A 26,515-nucleotide genomic window follows, 5' to 3' on the forward strand; every position below is an offset into this window, starting at 1 on the left:
CCGGAGTCAACCGGGATAGGCTCCAGCGACCCTGTACAGGGTAAGCGTTGTCAAAAACGGATGGATGAAGCTTCATAAGTGGAGAATTGAGGACATTTGCCACCTCTTGAAAGCTCCGGAAACGAAATAAATCTATGTAGTCGTGGGCGTGCCCTCTAGTGGCGTTTGTTAGTATTGCAGCCGTACTGTCTGGCAAGGCGGCACGTGCAAGGAAGTCACAGGCGCCGCTTGCATTTACAGCCAATCGCTTCCTCCTGACGCCACCGAGGCTGGACTCCTCCACGGGGCTCCGATCCTATTATTGGACACATTCACGGAGGATGCACACTTGCAAGGGATACAAGGGAGCGGGAAGAGCTCCGGCGATGGCGGGGATGCAGCTCGCACCTGTCGGCCGCTCCACGCGTCGCTGACTTCGGTCAAGATCGCGGCCGCACAGCATCCGAGCGGATCAGCTGTTATTTACTAGGAATATCGTCGTCCTTTTTATTGGTCGAGGGACTACTTTTGTATTTTTTTTTTGGACTGCGTCTAATATGTAATTAGTGTGGCACGCTGGACTTTAAATGCGCAGTGGATTAAGATCACAAATGTGACCGCGCATGTTTTTTCGCGATGTCTTGGACCGTTCACCTGTTCAGTCAGAACTACAGGGGCTGTTGTCGAGCAAATAACAAGATGGACTTTTTAACCCGAGCAAGAAATCCCGCGGATGCCATCGTAAGGTGCGCGTGAAGCTGACATAACTGTGGGACCAAAGCAACAAAGGATGATCATGTTTCGTAAATTCAGAGTCTTGCTGCTCACGGTGTTCCTCGTGGCGTGCACGGTGCACATCATGATAGACTTGCTGCCCAAATTGGAGAAGAGGACTTCGGGAGCGGACGGCGTCGACAGCGGCTGCCAATGCGCCCACCACGCCGGCGCGGAGTCGCCGGGCTGGGCCGGCCAGCAGCAACAGCAACAGCAGCGCGTCGGGTCGGCGGCCGACTCGGGCGCGTGGCCCAACAAGCACACGCTCCGAATCCTGCAGGATTTCAGCAGCGAGCCCAACTCCAACCACACCACCACCACCTTGGAGAAGAGCGAGGGCGCCGGCCAGCGAGCGGCCGACTCGCACCGTAGGAGGGCGCGCGCCCACGCCACGGCCGGGAAGGCAGACGGGCACAAGCCGCTCATCGGCGAGGCGAGCGGGGGTCGCACGGTGGCCGGACCCGGTGCCGGTGCCGGTGCATCCCGACTCGCTGCTCTCTTTGAGCATCCTTTGTATAAGATTGCGCTTCCGCCTCTGACGGAGCGGGACACTTTGTTTAACGTCAACACGGAAATTAGATTTTATCCCAAAGCCACTGACCAACAAGGATGGTAAATTACTTGAATTCTAATCTGCCTGTCTGTCTGTCTGTCTGTCCTCCGGGTCATCTATCGATCCACTTGTCCATTCACCAGATATCCATTCATTCATCAGTGTCACCTGTCGGTCCCACTCAATATTCTTTCTTTCTTCCTCTCCATTAGCTACCAATTTATCCATCCGATCATATCAGTATTTATCCATCCATATGTTTATTCATCCATTCATCTCACCATTTATTCATCCTAAATCTCCTTCCGGCCAAATATCTGTCCATTTGTCGACCAGTACAGTCAATCCATCTCTTCATTCATCCATCTACAGTCATATCGTCCCTTCATCCGTCTGTCTACCCGTAATTCCATTCATTTATCCAATCTGTCCAACCAGATACGACTATGTCCATCCATCCATCACTGGCACATCAAGTGATAACTCCCTGCTTCATTTTGCTGTGTTCCAGCTCATTTTGAACATGCACGAAAGCTCAAAGAACGACTGCTGATGTAGAATTCAACGTACATGACGAGAAAAAAAGCCTCTTTGAGCCTTTTGGTCAAGATTTGGCTTTTCCTGAGGAGGACTCCTCCTGATTTTGAGCACTCAAGATGAAATCATCAAATAAGTCGCCTACTAAGAATGCAAATTCACGTCTGACAAAATAACACATTTTGGGGGGATTTTGATCAAGTAGTTAACTTGAGGAGCTCCAAATCAGCCAAAGTGACAAACTCCTTGATAAACTTTGTTCCGAGTTAGTATACTGTATGGGAATCTCATCTGCTTTAAAGGGAGTTCGGGAGTTTGATGGTGGCATCAGGAAGGCAACCGAAATGTAATATTGTTGCGCGAGTTCTTTTATCCTGTTGCCTCCGATTCATCACGTTGCCTTATTATGATGAGATTGTCCCGATTTGGCGGAAGCATGAAAAAAAACAAAAAAAAACAACCATCTGCCTTCTCATCTCCAGGCCGAGCGAAGACGGCAACGCGCGGGATGAGGACGGCGCCCGAGCGGCCGAGGCGACGGCCGAGTCGTACCCCAACTGGCTGCGTTTCCACGTTGGCATCAACCGCTACGAGCTGTACGCCAGAGGCAACCCGGTGCTGGATGCTCTGCTCCACGACCTGCAGACGCAGAAGATCACCAGCGTGGGTGAGTCTCATTAGAGGAAAAGGCCAAACATTTCAAGGAGCCGCAATTTCCTCCATGTGCAAGCTGGAGCGCGAGTAATATGAAACTGTTGAGTCAAGAAAGTGGCGCAATACTGGCGAGGAATGATGCTTGTGCGTTGGCGAAATGTTCTTGCCCTTGTGACATCCTTTGCTGCGCTTCATACGGAAGCTAATTAGCTCTCTGATGCTGCTCTCTTCTTCGAATGGTAGTCGGCTTCATCTAGTGGTCAAATTTGCGTGTGTGTGTCTGTGTGTGTGTGTGTGTGCGTGCGCTGCGTTACTTCCATGGCAACGTGCGCCTTCATCGCTTGGGCTGTCACGAACGAATCGTTTTTAAATCAATCATCCTTTTCGATTATTAAATCGATTACTGACGCAATTCTTCAACCCAAATCAAGTTTCTTTCGTCACATCCTCACACTCATCGCAGCTTGCGCTGTCTTACACTTCTCATCGTGCTGACGCCATCTTTTCAAACTGCCTTTTTGCCAGACTCGTTTATGTAGATTATCAGATGTAAAAATATATATATAAACATTTTTTAAAGCCTTTGTCTGGAGTCGCACAATATAAAACGCAGTCTTAGCAAGTGCCTGCAAGCTTTCATTTCCAGCGACTGCACCCCCCCGCCCCCCCACTCCCTTAATTTTACACACAGACACCCACACCGCGCGCGCCGCAGCACTTTTATGTCTGGGTGACACCACAAAGCAAAGCTAGTTACAAGGTTTGAGCATCTCCTTGGGCTAATGTTGCTTTATCTGCCCTCGAGTCGGCGCTCCGGAGCGCCGGCTCCGTGTCAGCCTTTTGTTCTTGCTCGGATTAGGCTCATAAATCATAACGCTCTCTTTGGCGATGCGACACAGGTGGAAGCGCGGCGGATTTATCATCAGAACATGAATCTGGTTACGGGAGGAGGAGGAGAGGGAGGAGGGGGGAGGGGCAAGTGGGCGACGCCTGGAGCTTTCCGAAAAGGCCAGACAACACCGAGGTGATGAATTTGTCGACGCACGGAGCAAAAGGTGGATAGTGGGTCAACACAAACATGTGTATAAGCGCTCTAATATCAAGACAGATGGCCTTGGGAGCGCAAAGTGTGCTGTTCAAGTTGATTGATGTTATCATGTCATGACAAGACTTTGCATGTCAAGTCCACAAACAATACGATAAGATGAGCTTTGCTGAGAATTTTCCACTGCGGGACGGGGATTACCTCTTTATCTTTTTCCCAATTTTCAATTAAACAACAAAAAGCGAGCAGCGCCGAGCAAAGGATTGAGGTCACTTCCTTGAGGATTGTTGCTTCTGATTGCAGCGCAAGCTCGCGTCGTTCCATCGTTGATGTGAAATGGCTCTCGAGGGTTCATTGATGTGTTGTTGAGTTTAATCTTCCGATTTGATGACGCGACGCAAGGGGGCAACGTCGACTTGACCTTGCTTCGACAAATCTGGCTCGTGGGTTGACCTGATGGCTTTTCTTTGGCTTAGATGAGTTGAATACTGTCCGAGAGGTTTTTGACAGGCGGCTTTTTTTTAAGTGTTCATCGTGCAATCAAACAGAATAATGGTCGAACTTGCTATAAATAGAATGTGTCGGGGTGTCCGTTTTTGATATTGTTATGGGGATGGGCCGCTATTATTTCAAGGTTCTGAGTACTCATGGAAGCTGTTAATACCAGCCAGCGATATGTCAAGCCAAAAAAAAAAAAAAAAATCTCACATCAGGGATGTCATCCTAGTCAGTAGTTGGCGCTACACTGCGACAGTTTGACACCAGCGAATCATCATGTGTGTCTGCGAAAGAAGGGCTTTGTTCCCACTTATTTATAATTTAGTCAATTTAAAAAAAAATGAAAATCAGAAGCACTGGTGGTACGCTATATCTGTGATTACTCAAGTGAGTACTGGAAAAAAAAAGAGCCTGTAGTTATAGATTGTCAGCTGAGTAGCATAATTGCTAAAAGTCTTTTTTTTTAAAAAAAAAAATTCTTCCAACTAGGAAGACTGATTAAAAAAAAAACCTCACAAGTCAAGGCCAATTGCCTCGATTGAATTGTAGAATTCAATAATCAGCCCATCCTCGTTTTGAAACACTTATACGGTTAACGGTGAGCATGTGTTCTTCAAAACAGCCTGAATGGATGATTATTTTGTAGGCTTCCACAAGTCACATTGCGTCGCTGTCGTTTGAAAATCCGCCACACGCAAATTTGATCAATGCCAGTAATGAGTCACAAATTATCCCAGTTGGTCAGCCCCCGTCAAATAAAAAAAAGATCCTTTTCTAACTATGAAAATACAACTCATTTTGCAATTTTCGGGCAGATGATCCCCATGAAAAAAAATGTGCACACCCCGGAGATCTCGTAGCTGTTCAAGATGGCAATAAACGACAGCTTGGCGTGGCTAGTGAGTCGGATTTTTGGTGGCCACGCCCCTCGTCTCTAAGTGGGTCGGCCATTTTGAATACAAGGGTAAGCCAGCAGGTCGCTGCCATGTGAAGTTAACGCGCGGTCATAAACGAACAGATCTGCAAAAGTTCTGTCCATTAACAGCCAAGAATTTTTCTTTGGCACTAAGGTGGTCGACTGGTTAGCACGTCGACCTCACGGCGCAGAGGTGCAAGGTTCGATTCCAGCTCCGGCCTTCCTGTGCGGAGTTCGCATGTTCTCCCCCCCCCGTGCCTGCGTGGGTTTCCTCACACATTCCAAAAAACATGCATGGAACACTCGAAATTGTCCCTAGGTGTGATTGTGAGCGCGGATGTTCAGGGTGTCCCCCGCCTACTGCCCGAAGACAGCTGGGATAGGCTCCAGGTGAATTCCGTCATTAAGACAAGTTAGCAGCACCTATTGGAAGATGGACGTTCTAAAAACAAAGAACCTTTTTCCCGGCCGGCTCACTGTGAATTATTGTTCCCCCCCCCCCCCCACCCCCACCCTACATGCCCCACAACTCACTCGGTCCACTTGTACCCAGTGATTATTTTCATGCCACTTGTCCAAAGCGCTCACAATTCTTCTTTGATTGCTCATTGTGTTCAGTGGATGTGATTGCTTTTGTTCCATTCGTGCCAAATTGCTTTCCCACTTTGACGGCCGCCAAAAACAGCTGCGGCGATGAGAGAGTTTTTCGTACAATTTCTTTTTTCTTTTTGTCTTTTCCATTGCAGCCATGAAGTCAGGAGGCACCCAGCTCAAGTTGATCATGACCTTCCACAACTACGGACAAGCTCTGTTCAAACCCATGAAGTAAGTGAAATACAAAGTTGAGAAAACTCGCACTTGGACTTTGGTGAGAAAATCGCCAAGAAGCAAAAGCTATGTCTAATGAGCACACTTGTAATGCGCATGCTTCAAATATATCTCCTGCGAATTGCTTTCTAAACTTTGCCGCGGCATCTTTTGGTGCGTTGAGAAACACGACGCTCCCCTCGACGTGATCCTTTTCTGATGTCTGCCTCCTTTTTAATGAACATCGACAAGCCGACGTGTTAATTAACACAGGCGCTGGGCCGTCATGCCCCCGCCGCCGTCTTTGGGGAGACGTTTTACGCTGGCGAAACGAAAAAGAAGGAGCCAGCCTTTCTCTCGGCTGCCCCTTCTAATGCCCCCCCCCCCCCACCACCCTTTTACCAACGCGGATAAACAGCGTCCAGGCCAACTGGGCTGTGATCAAAAGTAATTGCTCGCAAGCTCGCTTTGATGCCTGGGAAATGCAGAATGGTTTTCGACACGGGAGTCTCGCTGGAGAGTGTTTGATTCTCTGAGCGAGTGGAAACAGTTTGAGACGCACAAAGATGTGTTTTTTCCTCTCCGGATTGTGTAGTAGTGCCTGAGATGGCTGCACACATCTTAAAAAGAATTTAAAAACCATAATAACGTAATTACCTGCAATGTAAAGAATGCTCACTCTGGTGTGTGCGCAGCTGGGCCACCAGGGGGCAGTATAATACATAGCCATACGACAGACTTGATCATGAAACGAGGCAAAGAAGGCCGTCTCTCGTCTCAAATTCACCAAAGATAAAGAATACACACCTTTGAATATTGTTTTCGTGTGTAACGACCATTTGTGGGCAAATATAAGTTGTTTGAAACGTTCATTAACTATCATTTTGCTAGACCATCTCTGATAGTTTGCAACGTGTGTTAGCATTAAGCTAGCGCACTCTTGTAAGGCAAAGTTGGTGAGTTTTGGTGAAAACCCCAATGTGTGACTCTGTTTCCTGTTTAGTGGAAATTAACAGTTAGAAGCAGGCACTTGGAATATTTTTCAAAGAACTGTTCACTCTCTGCTGCCTATCGTGAAGTTCGCCGCTAGCTTAGGCGACACTCAAAACTCACATTTTTGCTTGCAAATCAAGACACCCCCTGCAAAATACAAAAAACCAAAAAAACGAATCATGAAAAACTCTCAATTTAGAGTCTGAATTGCATAATAATTTGAGTTTACCTGAGTAGAAATGAAATGAACTGAATATTACGATTGCGTATAAATGCATACATCACAAACGTATTCAAATGCAGCCGGTGTTGTATCGCTCATTGCACTTAGTTGTCCAATTGAAGTCAAACGTGTTTCTTTGACTGCTGCAATGAACCACCCGGAGCGTTCCCAGGAGGATATAAAACAACAACAAAACAAATAACCTTGATTTGACTGTTTTCGGTGTGCCCCAGTTTTATTTTGGAAGCGTTGCGGCATTTTGGGTGCAGTAGTTCCGAGGACTGACGCTATTTCGGATCTGCTCGGATCAGAGCGGACAAACTTTTGCCAGAGGAATGACTTTCTCCCGACACATAAGACCTTCAGACTCTGCGGTTGTCTTTTGTGTTTGCTGCTAATGTAGGTCGCTGTGGGGATTTGTCTCCCTTGAAAACACACCAGTCCTCTTCAAAATCTGGCAGAACTTGTATTTAGTACGACTGAAATGGTCTTGACCAAGACAAAACTCCTTGCTCGGCCTTTTCTTTGCTTTATGGAGTATATTTGTCCTTTTATGGTGAAAATGTAAGAAACCACCCCTCTTCTTCTTCAAAAAAGAATTATTCTTTTTTCTCTCTACCATTGCGACATTCCTTCTCTTGGCACATATATTTTTCTTTCCGGTGTGACGTCGATACAACATAGCTTCCAATTCCAAAGAGGTATCTCGAGGGATCTCCAGTGGAATTGCAGAGACGCAAGGCAAAAGCGATAAGATGCAGATAGGGCGGGACTGGAAAGGGTTTGGGGGCCAGCACGGTGAGGTAGTCCTCCTTCCAGCTGGAACCTGGGACCATAGCACTCCGTGCCAGACTTGCGTGCCTGTCGGGCTCTTCTGCCGGGTGCCTGCCAACATCCCGAGTGTGGCGTGTACGCACGAATATGGCGTCTGACTAATTGGATAATACCGTGGGGTCCCATGCTGTTCTAATCTCACAAATTCCTTTTTGGTCTTAATCTCGCCCGTGTTTGTCGCTGCTGTGATCTGTTATGTCATCACGCAGGGTTCATGTTTTCATGTTGACATGCGAGAGCTCATGCGGCCATCCTGCTGGCAGTCACGGCGTGCTTATGCAAAAGGAAGAACGCGTGTCGCGTCCTCTTCTTGTGCCTCGATTGGTTTCGACAAGCTCGGCTCGTAGCGCTCGCCGCGGCAGTGGCGGCAAAACCGTAAACCGCTGCTTTATTTCCGTCGCATGGGGGTGGATTCAATTGGATTTGTACTTGTTTGTCTGTCTTTTGTGTTTCCAAAGGACGCGGGTCACAGCCTGATTTAGAACTGGTTGGCGTTGGTGGTGTTTTCCGCAGGCCAAGCTATTTCAACATTTCCTTCATTTTGAGGAATATGGCTCCGTATAATGCTCAGAGAAAGATTGCCTAATCCGATTTGACTTTCTGCTATGGATTTCAGTTACTTCATTGGAGTTCACAGTGTTTTAAAAAATATACCATCCAAGTAATATGTTGTGTTATTTTGACTTCAAAATGGCGCCGCGAGAGTGGCTGCCTTTCCAGCAGCTCCTATATTTTGTTGTTCTACTTCTTCCTTTCATAACTTTGCTGCTGTGAATTGGGAATTTCTCCATTGTGAGACTAAAAAAAGGTTTTCTTATCTTATCTTAATAAACTTATCAGTTCAAACTGAGCACCTTAAAATTTTGCAGGTATGAAGTGTTTGGAGTAGCTTTATAGGTGATGTGTGTACTGTATTTCCTTTTGGATATGTATGAGATTACAAGATGGTGCCGTAGTGGGCAGCCAGCAGCAAGAGCTCTTCAAGAGCTTTGCTTTTTGTTGTTTTTGGCTTTTGTTTTGTCATATAGTGTTTGTTGTCCTTCGTGTGGACCCGTTGTGGACTGTTTTCAGTGTTTTGGCCATGACATTCGTCGAACGAGAAGAATCTGTGCTTGATGAGTGCACCTTTCTCGGCGGCACCCTTGTACCAGCGCAGATTTAGATTTCGACGGTGGGGGGGGGGGGGGGGGGGCGCTATTTGACCGTCGCCGCTCGACAACCCCGAGGCGCGTGTGTTTTTTTGCGCCTGTAATGGGCAGCATTTTTCGCAGCCCCGTTTTGTTCAGCGGAGATGTCGGCGATGTTGGACAATCTGCGTTAGATGGATGGCTGGTGGAGCCGAGGATGAGGATAAAGGAGCATCGGCACACAGCTCGAATGCGTATTTTGGAACTGAGAGTTGCCGCTTGGAATTGAAGCGGATTTTACATGGGACGGGAGAAGTGAACTGAACCAATCTCTTTTTTTCGTCAATGAGCGCTACAGCTTCGTGTTTACTTTCAAACTTATCTTATAGCAGACGTGCGCATTTTGAGCCTGATGTCTCCGATCCACTGGTGAAAGGATACTTGGATTCTCTCTTCTTTCATCTAGAACTGCTTCAATCAACAAATCGTATGAGGGGAAAAGTGGTTAAGATTGTATGACTGTCCGTGTTGTGTTATATTATTTTGTTAGCTGTTCTATAAAACGCTTTGTTACAGCTGCAGCTGTTGTGAAAGCACGAAATAAATAAAGATGTGTTATTTTATTGTGTTGTATGTAGGTAGATACATCTTTTGGTCTGCATATTTTTTTTTATTCTTAACTTATCTTGGGTAATGGTGAAGGCGTAGGCTTTAAATAAGTTTGACTTCTTCCTACTAGCAGTACACATTGCTTTAATTTGGGATATTTATATTGTAAATAGTTTTTTTTCGGTTCTTGTCTGCACATTCGGAATCAACTTCAATCAATCACCTAATCAATAGGTGTATCTCGCCAATTGACCGGTGAGCGATAAAAAGGAAAGTGACACGCTTTCACGATAATGTAACGGTATGTCTTAAATGGATCAGTTTAAAGGCGAAAAGATTGTCTTGTTGCTTCCGTCATGGATGTCTTGTTGAGTTGATCTGCGTGCAAACGGGGAAGGAGAGGATCTGCCGTTTAATCATCTCCAAGCGTAGCCTCTTCATGGCAGCGTCGTAAAAGGACTCACGACACAAATAACGAGCATCTGTGGGCAGTGGAGTGGCGTGGGGTGGGGGGGGGGGTGGAATTACACATTGAGCTGTCGCTGTTTTGCCACGCATCTGCTGTCGGCGGAAATGAATTGGAAAGAAATGATATGTAAAAGAGGGAAGATAATAGCATCACATCCATCACGATGAGCAGCGGAAAATCCAAACGGCTCGCTAAATGCAAACAGCCGCGCGCAAACACATGTCGATGCGCCGTAAATTAATGAGATGTAAATATATGCATTGATGACATTCTACACACAAACACATGCACAAATCCTCTCTGGAATTCTGCACTGTGGTACAGCGTATATTACAAAGTATAGATTTTTTTTAATCCTCCTTTTTATATATCGATGTTTATTAAATAGTGTTTCTTCAAAGAGCTCCTACCGGTGCCTAAGGAAAACCGGGGAACTTCAAAGGATTTGGAATCTATTTCTACAATGGAACATAATTGAAATATAAATATTCTCTTTGGGGTCACGCTGCTGCTTCGCAATGCCTTTTGAAAGTCCCTGTAAAGTGAAAATATGACTTAGAAATGTAAGCGTTGTTAACAACCCTGCCAAATTTAAATAGAGCTGAGGCTTCAAATTTTGGGGGGGGGGGGGGGAATCGAGCGGTTGTCGCTTCATTTAAACAAATTTTCTTGTACTACCACACATGCCATGAAAATATACCTGCGGGAATCCTTCATTGGCTGCAATTTGTCCCAACGGGCCACACGATGAGAGGTGCTAGCTTGCGGCTAACTCACTTTCGGGACTCCCTTCAGCCGGTGAATGGACAGTGACAGTGAACCATCGCGTCACCTCCTCGCAAATAACGACACGGATCTTTTCTGTAACTTGTGGCCTCCCTGCGAGATGAGTTTCCGGCGCGTATGCAAAGCTAGCTTCATGCGGTGGCGGTCGGATTTAAGCCCGCTAATCAGTATTTTGCAATTGCGCTGGATAGCCACGGATGCAAACGAAGGCGCTCAAGTTTTGATATAGTGGGGAAGGGGTGACTCCCATTGGATGCCCACTGGGATTCTCTTCTAGCCCCAGCCCAAAACATGCTATCTCCACTATTCACTATGACTGACTTCAATTGTCTTCCAAATAGTGGTCAGGAGTTATTTCAAGACTTTTGGCTGTCGTAAAAACTGGAGGAGTCGTATCTTGGTATTTTCTATGGCACAACTGCCAAACTCAAGGCCCGGGGGCCAGATCCGGCCCACCAGGTCATTTATGTGGCCCGCGAAAGCAAATCATGTGTGTCAACTTGCTAAAATCTGTACCGAAATGTCAAATTGACATGTGTAATCAATAACGTTGAGATTTTGCCATAATTTTGTTACGCTGTTTCCACTCACTTGAACAATAATTGAACAAACTATAATAATTGACTTGACAGATTTCAAAATGAGTAATCTATTCATTTATTGTGTACAAGTGATAATTTTGTGGTTTCACTGTCATAACGGCCCTCCGAGGGAAGGTGTAACTCCAAATTGGCCCGTGACTAAAATGAGTTTGACACTCCTGTTTTATGGCAAAGATGACTTCTTCTGGGTACTCTTTGACCGGACGTTGTGATTTTCCTCACATTTCATTTGATTGCATGCATTTGTTAAATCTAGCAATATGTTATGAAAGATGATGAATAGCATTGATTTATAGTAACATGACTGCCATCCGAGCTCAAGCGCAGCTTTACTCTCTGAGGCTTCTGTCCCCCTCTGAGACTTTGTTTTGGGGATGATTTTGCAGTAAGTGAATCCTGCTTTCATGGGCACAGCCATCTGGAAAATGGGAGTTGGCCCACTTGTTGCATTGGGGAATGAGGAAAAGTGCCCAGTGCAATGATAACTGCCTCTGTCTGTCAAAACTGGAGCCAAACCTCGATTCAGATCGGTATGAGTCTTTTCTGGACTTACCTTAAAAACTACAGAAATGGGCATCGTCGTTCCACATTCTAGTTCAAATTTGTGTCCAATTCCAAATTTCTCATCTCCAGGGGCCGTCAACTGGAGAGGTTCCACTTTTAAGCGTTTTAGAGCTCAACCATCACTCATCTCAGTGGGTGTCTGCGGAGGGTCGGATGGAGCCCTGTACTTACAGCAGCTGTGTTCAACCGCAGGTGTCTGTCAAATTCACGAAAGATTGTGATTTCTGCGGGGTGACAGAGTTCAAGCACCCCAGAGCGATGCTTTAGAATTCGGGGGTATCGGCGAGCCAAGCCACAGCTGTGGTCGCTCCATCGGCGACTTGGAGGAGTTGACGGCATGTCAGCACGTTGCACACAACAACACCAAACTCGCTGTCGGTCAGCCTTTGGCATCGTCCGCCAAAAGCCGCAAAACATTTGCCTTCTCTTAAGGGATGGGCATTTTTCTATTTGTATATTCATTTCTGGCATTAGGTGTGGATGTGATGCCCTTTATGAGAGTGCTTTGTCTGATAATTTTTCAAATTTCAAGTGTTTGTCCTGTAGCCAACATCAAGTGTGCAAAAAAAAAATGTTGGTCTCACTGCTAAAAAATGGCTGAACTAATGCCAAAGACCATCCGACCCTCTTCTACTGAAGCAGTTTTTCACCGACAAAATGTGGGAGGGGAAGCGGCAGAAAAACAGGCCAAAATCCACATGCCAAAAATAAAAATGGTCTCTCATTAAAGTAACTTTAATCTTTGAGCTGGCCTTCTTCCTTTTCAAGCCAACGTGAACACAATAAAGCGTTGGTTAAAAGTTCCCTCAGAGGCTTAAACTTTGGCCGAATTAAAAAGGGATCAAATTCCAGTTCTAAAACTACATTTGTATCTCTGCTGTTGTGCAGAATCCTTGCATCTCCCAAACCAAGAAATTAAATGAATAAAATATTTTTGGTTTACCCTTTATATTTTCAACACTTTTCATTTGTCAATAATTTGTCAAAATAATCAACCGAGGTGGTGAGTGACCATTTTCAATTTGTATGTGTGTGTGTGTGTGGGGGTGAAATTAACCAATTTCAGGCATTGGAGGTTTCTTCCAGACTATGACGATAGATCGTTTTTGGGACGATATCGATGATGTCGCTGGCGTCGAGTTGCAACCTCCTCTGGCACAATTTGGTCAATTTTATTTTGTTTCACAAATCTCGATTACTGTATTACAGTCCACACGCGCGGGTGTTCTTTCCGATACACATTATTGACCAATCTAACGTGTTGAAACTGGGCTTGCGTTCGTCGACAGGAATTGTCACACAAACCATCCTCGATCATCAGAACAATCTCACGATCAATACGAGTCTGCCTCTCTTCTCAATTGCTCAGCGGATGAAACGCTGGTAGATCATGGGAAGGGGAACTTTGCATCTTCGTCGAGTTTTATGCTATGGTTGGATTCCACGTGACAGTGTGCTATGGTTGCCATCAGATTTATTTCCTAGCTGGCCTTCCCCTCCCATAAATCGCACCGTTGACCACAAGCTAGCCCGCAGGGGTTTGAGCGACCTGAGATTGTTTTGTCGTCGATGCTCCGATTGGCAATTGAGCTCTAATTGTACGACGCGGTTGTTGGTGTTTTTCGTCTTCCGTTCTCCAGGATTTGCCGGCTGTCAAACAAAACGAGGTCTCGGTGTCTCGCGTTTTTTTTTTTTTTTTTTTGGTCTGCTTCATCCTCTGCTCAGCTCAAAGTCTGTCCTTGATTTGGGAGGGTCGACAGTTTAACGAGTGCCAACGAACGCGTCAGTCTGTCATCTCAAATCTCGGAGGAGTTCCTTTCTGACAGGCAAACTGCCAACTCAGACACTCTGGAGGCGAAAAAAAAAAAAAAGCCTAACACGCACAGTGCGCTTTTCTTATTTTAGAAGCGTTCGAGTCGTTGCGCACTTCACTTGGAGCCATCGCTCATGAATGTTTTACTGGGTCAAGTTTTTTTTTTTCTTATCTCTTCTCTTGTTCGTCACTCTGCCACTTCATTAGACTTTCTGCCATGTCAGGTTGATGTGGGCCAGGTAGTAATTCGAAAATACAAATGAAGCTGTACACGTTTCAACTTGGAGCTGCGCAAATGACAATTTTAGCATCCCCGCCTTGCGTTCTGTCACCTGCAAGCCCTTTTGAATCGAAAACGTCAGCAAAATGAATTTACAATGGTGCCTCTTCTTTAGAATCACTCCACCATGTAAAGTTCTTTTTTTTTAAGTTGGAAAAAAAACTTGTAACTGCTCATTATAAACATTTCAAAGCAAAACGGAAATGCAGCCATCAAAATTTAGTCAAATACAAAAAAGAAATGTTGTTGACTCACTGTCAAAACATTTGGCCATATCTCTTGAGTTCTAGGAAAAGACACATTTGGTGTTTTGCTTTCTGTTTTTGGTGCCTTTATGCTCAGTGGGCATTTCATGTTATTTTGTCCAAGTAAACCAGAGAGACTTTGTGTCCATCTCACTGATATTTGTGTCGTTCCGCGCGTGTTGCGGCACCCTACCATGTCTGCTATGTGACTCGACTCGCTTCCCCAGACGTCCTAGCGTGTCATTATAAAGTTGTGGCATGGGTGAATTCCCAGGCACGCCACAAGGAATGTCGCCCATGTTTTTTTTTTTTGTCTGGAATGCTGCAAATGTGCCTCCAGGAGAGGAAGATTAGACATCCAAATTGAATGGGTCTTTTTTTTAGATGTGAGGATAAAGGACAAAGCAGGCCCTCGTGTGATTTATGGGACACGATGGGAAGAGATGTAGTCGAAAACAACACGCCCGGGGGGATAATCGGCGTGTTGTCTTCAACAAGCGCTCAAGTTGAGAGTGAGTTCAAAGGGTGAAGGCCGCCAATCCACTGACGAATGGACCACACGCGGCGGTCCATTCCGCGCCGCTGCGTTTTGAAATGTCGGATCAAAGCGCGCCCGAATGGACGGCGCTGTCTTGAGATACGATTGACTTTTCGAGAAAGCGACTGTTGTTCGGACAATTGGGATGCTTTCACTTGCGAGTGAACACTTGAGATGCAAGCACTCAGTCAATAATAATAATAATAATAATTCCAAAAAATTATTATAATACATTTATAAAAGACCCGTTCATTGCCGCTCCCAGTTGAAGTTTAATGTCAAACTAAACAAAGTACAAAGAATTCAATGTTGTGTAATTAACCCTTTCAGGCACAGCGCTTACTACAGTGGACAGCTTATCACGTTATCAGGGTATAGTTATCATTATTGATGCATGAAAGGGTTAAAAGAACCAAACAATTTCCTAAGGACGGCTCGTTTAATGTTAACACTAAACAGCAAGTGTGGTACGGTGCTTTAACCCTTTAACTGATTCAATGTGAGCTATTTTCAGATCCTCCTTTGACCCTCTCTTGTAAAAACATAAAAGACGAAAATAAGTCACTGGGATTAAAGGTTGAACACAATTTTCAGATAGACAAAATAACAGCACTTGCACTCAGGTATTCTTTATCATCTGTGTAGAATGACGAAGTTCCGTTTGGTTGAGCTGAAAGTCAGAAGAATACAATCATTGTGCGTCAATTAAATCCGAGTAAGGCTCGCTGTGGCTATGCTCCTTGTCCGGGCAGGAAGCGGGAGGGGCCACCTCGCTCAGGTTTGGTATCACCGGGCCAACAAAGCCCGCAACCTGATCTCGAGTCTTACCCAGTTTCACCACACCGACCCCACTTAGCGACCTTTCCGCAGCCCTGCGTGCGTGGCAGTGATGCTAACACAAGAGCTTCTGTCATGGTTGTGCTGAAAAGATTTTCCCTGAATAGTGTTCTTTTTTTTTCTCCCACCCTGACACAATTACCAGATCAATTAGAGGCTGGGAAAAGAATAGAAACCAGAGAAAAGGTCGAAAGAAGACTTTGCCCATTACATTGACGGAGTCATTAGTCATCCCTTGCTGTTGCTATTCAAACGGCTGACTTGCATGAGCGGCTCACCGATTGCAAGCTAAAATGCCGAATGTCCGCTTACTATTTTAACCTCTGCAAAGCTAAAATTGTCCCCCCCCCCCCCTCCCATTTTGTTTGTTTCATGCACGTGGGAATGTTTCCACATCACATAAATAGCACACCGGGTGGGTGAAAAGTGACGACGCATTAGAAAAGAAATCATTCGAACACAGCCTTGACGTAGATCGGCCGCTTCATTTTCAACTCCAAATAGACGCGACTGTCAAATTTATTTCATTCATCCTCAAGCATATTGAACTTGCATGCTGCTTAGCTGCTATATAAATGCCAGCTTAGAAGCATTTTTTGTTTTGTTTTGTTTGTTTCCTGGGCATTTTCACCACTTCCTTATTCACGGCCGTCACCCACTCTTGACCACAATGACATCTCTCAACCACCACTTAGCCTCTGATAGATGGTTTCTATTTAGAAAACGCCAGGCAACCGCAAGCTAGGGAGCACGACGCGGGGAGGCTTGACAGCTCCGAATAGGAGCGCTCAGTCGGAAGCAAAAACACCTTTTTGCCTCCGTCTGGAGCCCACCGCTCGCAAAACACTTCCCGCGAGGGGAAAAAAAAACCTCTTCAAATTATCTGCTGCTTTTTTGCGACTTGAAGGTTGTTCATTTTCGGTCACCGCTGAGCAATGAAGAGGCTGGAAAATAACAAGCGAATGTGGTTTTTGGGCAGTGCAGATGAATGTTGTGATGGTGTTTGGATTACACAACATGGTTTGCATCTGTGCTGCTAGCAAACATTCCCAAGGGTGCTGACAAAAATAACTGGACGAGTAAATCTAGTGAGCCACATTAATAAACCAACCCCGTCATGTCGGAGATCGGCGGTTGTCAAACGTTTTGCGCTACTTCCACCGAAATAAATAGTTAGCTCTCCAAGTACCACAATCATGATGACCAACATCAGTGCGGTAGGCCAAAGGGTTCATCTGAAACGAGACACAGGCTTTATTCCTAAAAAGTTCAAGTTGAAAAATGTCCAATTTTTTTTCCTTCCCCCCACCTAAAAAAAATACTTGCCTCTCAAAGTATCAGCATCATAATCGACATTAAAACACTCTAGCTTAGTTGGTCGAAATAGTGATTCAGGTCTAAAGTATCAATTTTTTGCTCAAAGTACATGTTAAAAAACAAACAGCGCTTAAAGAGTGTGAGCAAATGTGATGAATTTAATGATACTTGAGCACTGATTTATTTTTATTCATTTTTTTATATATATTTTTTTTACATAGCAGACTTTGGAAATCACTTTTTTAGATTTTCCCTGAGTTTGACGTCTTACATCGAGTCCCATAAGACAGCTGTTAAATTACCGCTTCATAAAGCCTGCATCCTGTCAACTTCCAAATTGAGTCTTTAGCGTTGCACTATAATGAGCTGTGTACAAACCAAAAAAATAAAAACGCTCATATTTTATATTTCTAGGCCGCACTGTGCAACAATAATGATGGAAGCTATTTTGCCCATCCGGTATTTCTCTCGGTTTCCCGACTGGATTTTGCTCCCCTCTCGTGCTTTGACGCGTGATGACTCATGATGAGGCCCTCTTATTTCATGCGTGGCTTGAAACAAAAACATTTGCAGAAAAAGCTCTTAACTGCACACACACACACACACACACACACACACACACACACACACACACGCACACGCTGATCCAAATTGACTTCCAAGCATGACAATATGCTGACCTGAGTGCATTTGCGTCGACATCTTTTCTTTCCCCTGAATTCCTTGGTCCAGGTCTAGTCTGGTGTGGCCCGCGCCGCTCTCCTTTTGTCTCTCCCACCTTTGAAGCATCTGCAAAAGAAGTAATAGCCTGTCGGAGGAAAATGCTTACGGGTGATTGTGTGCGGGTGACTAAAATGACAATCCTCCACCTCCCCGGTCCGATATTTAACAACGAAAAGCAGCATAGGAACTTTGAGTTGGACGCTAAACGCTATACAGCTCAGGGTGCAAAAAGTGGGCGCATTCATCGATGACGACATGAATGTGATAACTTTCTGAACTTTTCTGAAACATTAATTTTGCTGCTGTAGACTGCAAATTTCCCCAGTGTGGGACAAATAAAGGTTATCTTATAATATCCCGAACTGGCCGCTTTTTGACATGCCATCGCAGCTGACCCAAGAATAGCATCCATGTTGCGGCAAATCGCGCACAATTTGTAATCGGCGTTCTATGCAAAGCTGATGGAGAAAATTCCAAGGATTTCCTCGCTGCTATTGAGGCCGGTTAATCCTCTGTGGATGGATATGTAAATATGACCAAGAATGGATGTGCCTTGCTGGAACACTCAAGCTTGGTGAGAATAAACTAATACTGCTTTTTGCTTTTTGCTTGTTGCGAGAATCAGTGATTGCAGTCACATGTTACTCAAATCTAATCCTTTAAAAAAAAAAATATATATATATATATAAAACGTGTGTGTATATATATATATATATATATATATATATATATATATATTTATTTATTTATTTATTTTTTTTACTGTCAGTGAAGTCATCTGACTATAGTTGACATTTTGTTTGAGTTTGGCAATGAACAAAGGATGGCAAGCAATTGACCGTAAACCGAGCATCACTACACAGTACGTGGAGCCATACGAATAATCGAAAAAGAATAAAACACAGGAGGTAACCCAATTGGCAGAAAAAAAGACAACAACTTCACATCACATGTGAACACCCCGTACTTGTGTCAACCGGTTCGTGACAAAAGAAAGATTGGGCACCACCGTTTTACAAGGTTTAGTACAGGGGTGCCAAACTCATTTTTGTCACGGGCCACATTGTCGTTACGGTTTCCCTTGAAGGGACGTTATGACTGTGAATTTTGTAATTTACAAAATGTTTAACCACCTCCACATATGACATACACAGCGAACAACAAATTGATGGAAAACTTGTTTTGAAATCAGAAGTCAAGATTAATGGCATGTTCAAAAATGTTTTTTATGGATTAGATATGGCAATTTGAAATTTTGGTTCAGACTTCAGCAAGCATCACGGAAGTTGACATGATGGATTTGCTTTCGCGGGCCACATAAAATGATGTGGCGGGCCAGATCTGGCCCCCGGGCCTTGACTTTGACACCTGTGCTTTAGAGCGACTCCTTTCACACAACAGCAAGCATCTCCAAAAACCCTCTGAAAAATATGGATCTTGAGAAAACTGCTGCTCGAAGACTTCAAATTCTTCTTGTCGCTGCGCTAATCCTCGTCAGGGTTTTCAATCATCAAGATGGAAGTTGATATCTCGCGCGTCTTACTCTCTGATTCCCAATCATGTCATAAAGTGTTCATCAGGAGAGGAGATAAAGAGCGGCAAGGCATGGAATGCACGTGAGCCCCGGCCTGATCCTTGTCGCCGACTCCAAGCCATCTGGGCCCCATGACACTGTCTCTATCCTGCTGAGTCTTGATCAAGACACACACAATTTATCCATTTCAAAAGCCTGCCAGAGAGGCTGTGGTGCTTGCCCGCGGGCCCGCTGCGGCTGCCCTCAAAGCCGCACGCATTCCGTCCAAAATTCCAGACCTCGCTTTCTCCCTGTAGCTTTTATTGTGGGCGGTCAAAGAGCCAAGAAACGTGTGTGAAGGTCGTGGAAGCTTGAATGCGTTGACCAGACTCGGGACACAAATAGATTACTTTTGAATGGATCTTACCTCATTCAATTTCTAGAGTTGATAGAAACAGATAGTTTATATAAATATATATGTTCTCCCCGGGCCTGTGTGGGTTTTCTCCGGGTACTCCGGTTTCCTCCCACATTCCAAAAACATGCATGGCAGGCTGATTGGACACTCCAAATTGTCACTCGGTGTGAGTGTGAGCGTGGATGGTGGTTCGTCTGTGTGTGCCCTGCGAGTGGCTGGCAACCGGTTCAGGGTGTCCCCCGCCTACTGCCCGGAGACGGCTGGGATAGGCTCCAGCACCCCCCGCGACCCTTGTTGAGAATAAGCCGATTGGAAAATGGATGGATTTGTTTTTTGTTTTTTTGCCTAACGTGCCTGATGGGTATGCAGATTTGGAACCTAAGAAGCATGTTTTTGGGGCACCCAAAGTTTTTGGGAAACCTCTGCGGATTACTTCATGTGAAAGTTCTTTGAGTACCATTGACGTGAAATTCCGTCGTAGTCACCTGCCCTCAACTACATTTTTTTGCGGGGGGGAGAAATTTTTGGCCAACTCTGTTTTGATCATAAGCTGGGAAAGTTATCCCCCCCCCAAAAAAACATATATATATATATTTCCAACTGATGCTTTTGATCTGCCTCTGATATTGTCGCTGATTGACGACATAAGAAGTCAGCTTGCATGCATGTGGGAAGATAACAAGAAAATCTCAAAAGCAACGCCTACACACGCTCAATGATGACACAACGGCTTCCTGAACGGCTTCATGTCTCACTGAGATCGCATTGCCGCTGCTTAGTAGTTATTCAGAACACAGATACAGGATACTGTACAGTTACAGTATGTGCATGGGCAGGCCAAAGTAGAGTATTCTCCTCTTCTGTCCCACCCAACATGCAGCATCTCCAAGCTCTCACGTAAGGGAAAAAAAAAAGCAACTGACAGGCAACACGCATGGACACACACACACACACACACACACGCTACTTCGTTTCTATTTACTCCTTTTGGCCGTGTCAGCGCAAGCAAACGAAATCATAAGACGAGTCGCCGCGTGGAAATGAATGAATGACATCTTGACTTTTGAATTGAATTCATTGACTCATTGATTCATTCACTCTGGGAACCCGGGTCACTCGTGCACACCATTTTTTTTTTTTTAAATAGCACCGTCCAGTCCGTACATAATGTGCAATGCATTTACATAAAGAGGCGGAAGAAAGTAGCGCGTATGCGCATGCGGAAATGACATGTGTGCAGGCACACTTCTAGCAGGTCCTGAGTCAGAACCATGACTTGGTTGGCACACATTATTCAATTATGCGCTGATGCTTTTGAGCCGGCATCACCCTGAAGGTGTTTTTTTTTCTATGCATGTGCTTGACTGGCAATTCTTCCTGCTTGTGTTGACATGATCCTCATTGTCATTCTTCAGGCAAACGCGTGAGCAGCAAACGCCTCCAGACTTCTTTTACTTCTCCGACTTTGAGAGGCACAACGCTGAGGTCGCCGCCTTCCACTTGGACAGGTGAGCATGGCTGTTGCTCTCTTTCTCCATAAGCTTTTCAGGGGAGTGTGTGAGAGTTTGGGGGGGTTTGGTAAATGATCCTTTTCAGCTTGTTCCGGGAAAGACAGGGTCACACCTGTTCATCCGCGCAGACGGCGGCGCATTAGAAGCAAAGGTACGATGTAAATAGACTTCAACGGTGAATATTTGAATGGGATTTGAGCACATGAAGGATTAGATGAGCACACTGAGCGCTGGAATCATCTCTTTCTAATCGCCGTTGAATTTGTGGATTTTTAACATGATCCCTTTACGCGACAAGCTAAAATTACTAATCTATGAATCGTTCCAGCGCAGGTTTATAAAGTTGAGTTGCGATGGCATAGCAGCAGCTGGATCAGGGTTTACATTATTAGCCTGTTACAGTTAGACATGCCTGCTTTGTATTTTTTAGTTCAGGAAAAAAAAACTCATATTCCAAATGAAAGATATGTATCAAAACCTCCAATGCATTACAATATGAACGAAGGATGTGAAAACAGAGCTAGGAATACTTTTTTTCCCCCCATTTCTTACCTCAAAACAGAGGTAAGCTTTCCCCTTTGAATCTGTTTGAACTCCTCAAGTGTGCATACACACACACACACACACACATACACACAGATACCCAGACAGGCGCTTCTTTGTCACGGCGGCCCGACCCGACATGGCGGTGCAGATTGCAGCTCCTGAATGCCGTCCTCTGTGAACTTAGGTTTCGTCAACACGTCAGCCTATGTGTGTGTTTGCGATAGTGTTTTGTGTTTCGGCTCCCACGAGGCTCCCACTTTAAAAAAAAAAAAAAAAAAAAAAGGAAAACCGCGACTTTGTACTGCTGTTTTCTTGATCCGAATGCTTGTGTGCATAGAAATCAAGAATGAAGTGACAATTTCATCCTTAAGTATTCAAACCGCATGACAAACTGCCCTGAATTGTAACCATGAATTTAAAAACCACTGCATGGATGGCTACCATTTTGCGCTGAATGAATGAAATGTCAACTGCAAGACAAGCGAAAGCCACTGAAGAGCACCGCTGCTCCGTCTTCTACCCAACGCTATCGCCTCTGTCCGTTTGCTTTCAGGATTCTGGATTTCAGGAGAGTTCCCCCAGTGGCTGGGCGCCTGGTCAACATGACGCGAGAAATCCGAGACGTGACGCGTGACAAAAAGTTGTGGCGGACTTTCTTCATCTCGCCAGGTAGAAACTTTCACCAGCAGCATCATCACATCACATTACAACACAAGCCTTTGCTGCTTTGTAAGTCATTTACAAGTCTGACCACAGGGTGGCGCAGTAGGAAACGAAATCTTTCGAGTCTTCCATGAATGAAATACAATGGAGTCGATTTTAACCCTGGAGAACCCAAGAACTCTTTTCTTCTTTGGAAAATTATGAATTCTACATTAAATGACTGCTATGTGTTCAATGAACACCAAAATAGGTTTTTTTAAAAAAATATATTTCATGCTTTAATACTAATTTACATTTAGGGCCAAATTTGACCCTTTGGGATTTAAGGGTAGCATTTGAGTAGCAGAATTTATAGAGGCCATATTTGACCCCGTGGGTTCTCCAGGGTTAAAAAGAAATCATAAAAAAGAGGCACAGGCGGCAAAAGGACTTTCATTTTGTACTCGCAGGAGTACATATACTTAAAAAAAAAGAGTTTAAATGAGAAATATTGCTTCAAATCCTGTCCTTAGGTCAAAGCAAAAACAGTGCAGACTCTAAAATGTACTAAAGTAAAAAAGTATTATCAATCATAACCTTGTATAACTGTTTTGATTAGTTGACACAATGACAGCTGAAAAATCATGTGAGTGAAATACAGTAAATGCATATGCTGTTCATAAAAAAAAAAACAACAACCTCGAAGGCGATCGCCTGAAAGCTGCTATCTGAACTTTTCCGTCCAGCGTAACGTTTGTGTCAACACCCACACCCACTCATGCCGTTCTTGTGTAAACGCGCTCGCCGTGTCATCTTTACCGTAGCCAACAACGTGTGCTTCTACGGCGAATGTTCGTACTACTGCTCCACCGAGCACGCGCTGTGCGGCAAACCGGATCAGATGGAAGGCTCCCTCGCCGCCTTCCTGCCCGACCTCAACCTGGCCAAGCGCAAGACGTGGAGGAACCCCTGGAGACGCTCGTACCACAAGCGCAAGAAGGCCGGGTCAGTCCAAGCTCCTTTTTATTTCCTTGAGTTTCATCAATGAGCTCTTGTTGATCGTTCTCTACTGATGTGAACAGATGGGAAGTGGATCCAGATTACTGTGACGAGGTGAAGCAGACGCCTCCATACGACCGCGGAACCCGACTCCTGGATGTCATGGACATGACCATCTTTGACTTCCTGATGGGTACGGCCGACCGCCAAATGTGATTGGATAATATTTGAAATTAGGCACATTTGTTGTGGCGACCTGACGAAGGAAGCGTTTCAGGATGACATAAGAGGCCATTTCTCGCTAACTAACCGGAATTTTGCTTTTCCTCTCCAAGGTAACATGGATCGCCATCATTATGAAACCTTTGAGAAGTTTGGAAATGACACCTTCATTATTCACCTTGATAACGGAAGAGGGTAACGTCAACGCTTCCAAAAGTGTATTTTGTGCATTTAAATCCACAAAAATATTTTTTGGCCACCTTTGTTTGCCCCTTTTCTTACTTTGTCACTGATTCTGAACTATTTCCCACATGAATATCACCGACAGAAAATAAATGTCATGACTTGCTGTGGAGTACTGTATGCTCATGTCCTGAAATTCTATTCTACATTTTAGCTCATTTGTTGCTTTCTCAATGTTTGAACTCAATTTCTGAATGATGAATGCAGTTATATTGTCTTTTTTTTTCGATGGAACCTTTCAGGTTTGGCAAATACTCCCATGATGAAATGTCCATCCTGGTCCCGCTCAGTCAATGTTGCAGGTCAGAAGACAAAAACATGTTGTCTGCTTCACTCACCATTAGGCATGGCTCAATATTAAATTCTGACTGTATTATATGTGTACGGAAACATAGGCTACTCATTTTTTCATAATGGTTAACTACATTATTACCCACTACAGGGAAACTCCTCTACAACAAAATCATGTTTGCAGCAAGAAATTTTTCACAACAGGGGGGTTTTCACTGTAGTAAATTTGATCTCAATTGTAAACACACACACACACACACACACACACACACACAGGTTTCGTTGTAGAGGAGTTTCACTGTAGCACTTTTTTTAAGGACAATGCACATTAATCATAACAAAGCGTTTGCAATGTCACTTTCATCTTGCTCCCTCCCTCCTCCTCCACCGTAACTGCTCACCCCTCCCCTCTCTGCCTGCTGATTAGAAAAAAAGCAGGTGACATGCAGTCTTAGCGGTCATTGAAAACGTAACTTTTTAAAACCACGAGAAACTGTCAAACCGGTAATCGCCACATGCCTGCTCAGAATGTCACGAATACAAGGAAACATCCAAACAAGCGCTCCTTTGTTTCCAGGGTGAAGAAGTCCACCTTCCTTCGTCTCCAGCTGCTGGCGAAGGAAAACTACCGACTGAGCGCCCTGATGGAGGAGTCTCTCCTCCGAGACCATCTATCCCCGATCCTCATCGGGCCTCACCTACAGGCCCTGGACCGCCGGCTGGGCCTGGTGCTGCAGGTGCTGGCTGACTGCGTGGAGAAAGAAGGCTACGGCAACGTGGTGGAGGAAGATCTTCACGGCCAGTCCGGCACGCACAGGGCCTCCCGTCACAGATAGTGAGGGCCAGGCGGCTCAGAGATAATGGGAACAGTGGATGTGGGACCACTGGGACCGATCCCACTTTTCATATCACGCTGAATTCAGTGAATTCCAAAACTTGTCATCAATGCCTCTTTGGGAGTGTGTTTATCCCAGAGATGGACCTATGGAAACGGCAATGGACTTGACAAACTTTTGGTTTGATCACGCGCGAGATCCGCTGGCCACTGTCTCTTTCATGTTCATGTTTTATTTAGGCTTTAACACAATCCCAAATTTGGAGCCGATCAGCGAGTTTAAAATAAACGTAATAAAATTAAGTTACAGTACAATACAATACATCTTTATTTAGATATGGACAAGTCTATTTAAAGAACTTGTTTATTTACTGTGCAGTCAATCCTCACTATTTGCGGCGGACAGCGACCGGCCCACAAATCATCAAAATGTGCGTATAATTGGTGCCCATTGAAATAATTGGGGGGGGACTGGGGTGGGGGAGGGGGATTTAACCCTCAGAGAGCTGATAAGCATTCAATCCATGGCAAAAAGGAAGGGGTGAGGGTGTGGGCATCACAAATATACCTTGCCCTATTTTTCTATTCCACTTGTCTTTGTACTGAGCACAAAAACAGTGAACTAAGGATAAGATCCTGAGGGGGATGGGGGTGGGGTGGAGATCAGCAGATATGCAGGAACGCACTGCATTCCATCAGGAAATAAGCTTTCGCAGTTCATGCAGTATGGAAAGAGTGACACATTTCTTTCACGTCAGGACTTTTTTTTTTAATGTGTGTTAGTGTCTTTTATCATACTACACTAAATATTCAAAAACGTTCTAAACATTGTACAACAACAGTACCGTAAATACAGTTTCTTTGACTTGCCTTATTCCACTTGTGTTTCAAGTAGCGGATGTCGTTCTCCCCTGCGGGATTAATTTACGCAAAAATGCAGCCTGAGAATCAAATGTTGATTCACATTCAACGATAAAAAAAGAAACCAGTCATACAATATAAACGACTTTTTTTTTTGAATAATTGCACTTCAAGTCAGATTTTCACATGCAGACCCGAGACTTTTGCTGTCTTCACTTATATAATGAAATTGTTTCATCCAAAAAAAAGTTACAATTTGTGTATCAGTTTACCTTATCTGAAGAGTCCAAAGGAGTATTTATCGATGAGCCACAAATTGGCTCGTTACAATGCTATTTTCATTGACTTGTTGTCTTATTTTTCAATCCAAATTACAAGTGTAGCAATGATAGATGCCGCTTTCTGAATGTTGAGGAAGAATAAAGGAACTATGGTACAAGTCAGAGATAAAGCTCATGTGAAAAAAAAAAAAAAGGATGGAAAAGGGTTGACGTGCTTGATGTCACCCACAGAGATTAAAAAAACAAAAATAACGGGGGCTGGACTCTTGATTTTCTTTTATTTTTCTCCCCATTGTAAATACAAAGACATACTTTGTTGAGCTAACAAGCGCCGCTGCACAGTGATCGGCTTGTTTTCTGCTCTTGCATTGTTACTGTGAACAACTGTTTACTGACGTGTGCAGTCCAAATAAAAAAAGAAGAGAAAGCA

General features: G+C 44.6%; 1 protein-coding gene across 1 annotated transcript; it reads left to right on the forward strand.

The window, feature by feature from the left end:
• The first annotated feature begins 203 nt into the window (after positions 1-203).
• fam20ca (FAM20C golgi associated secretory pathway kinase a) lies at positions 204-26,515 on the forward strand. Its single transcript, XM_086133647.1, has 10 exons — positions 204-1,365; positions 2,326-2,510; positions 5,703-5,781; positions 21,070-21,162; positions 22,265-22,380; positions 23,178-23,358; positions 23,436-23,545; positions 23,688-23,769; positions 24,060-24,119; positions 24,686-26,515. The coding sequence occupies exons 1-10, from the start codon at positions 770-772 to the stop codon at positions 24,942-24,944; spliced, it is 1,761 nt and encodes a 586-aa protein (XP_085989773.1). The 5' UTR covers positions 204-769; the 3' UTR covers positions 24,945-26,515.

The sequence above is a fragment of the Hippocampus guttulatus genome, chromosome 16, assembly GCF_054856545.1.
Source record: "Hippocampus guttulatus isolate MCC_2025c chromosome 16, RoL_Hgut_1.0, whole genome shotgun sequence".
Lineage (NCBI taxonomy): Eukaryota > Metazoa > Chordata > Actinopteri > Syngnathiformes > Syngnathidae > Hippocampus > Hippocampus guttulatus.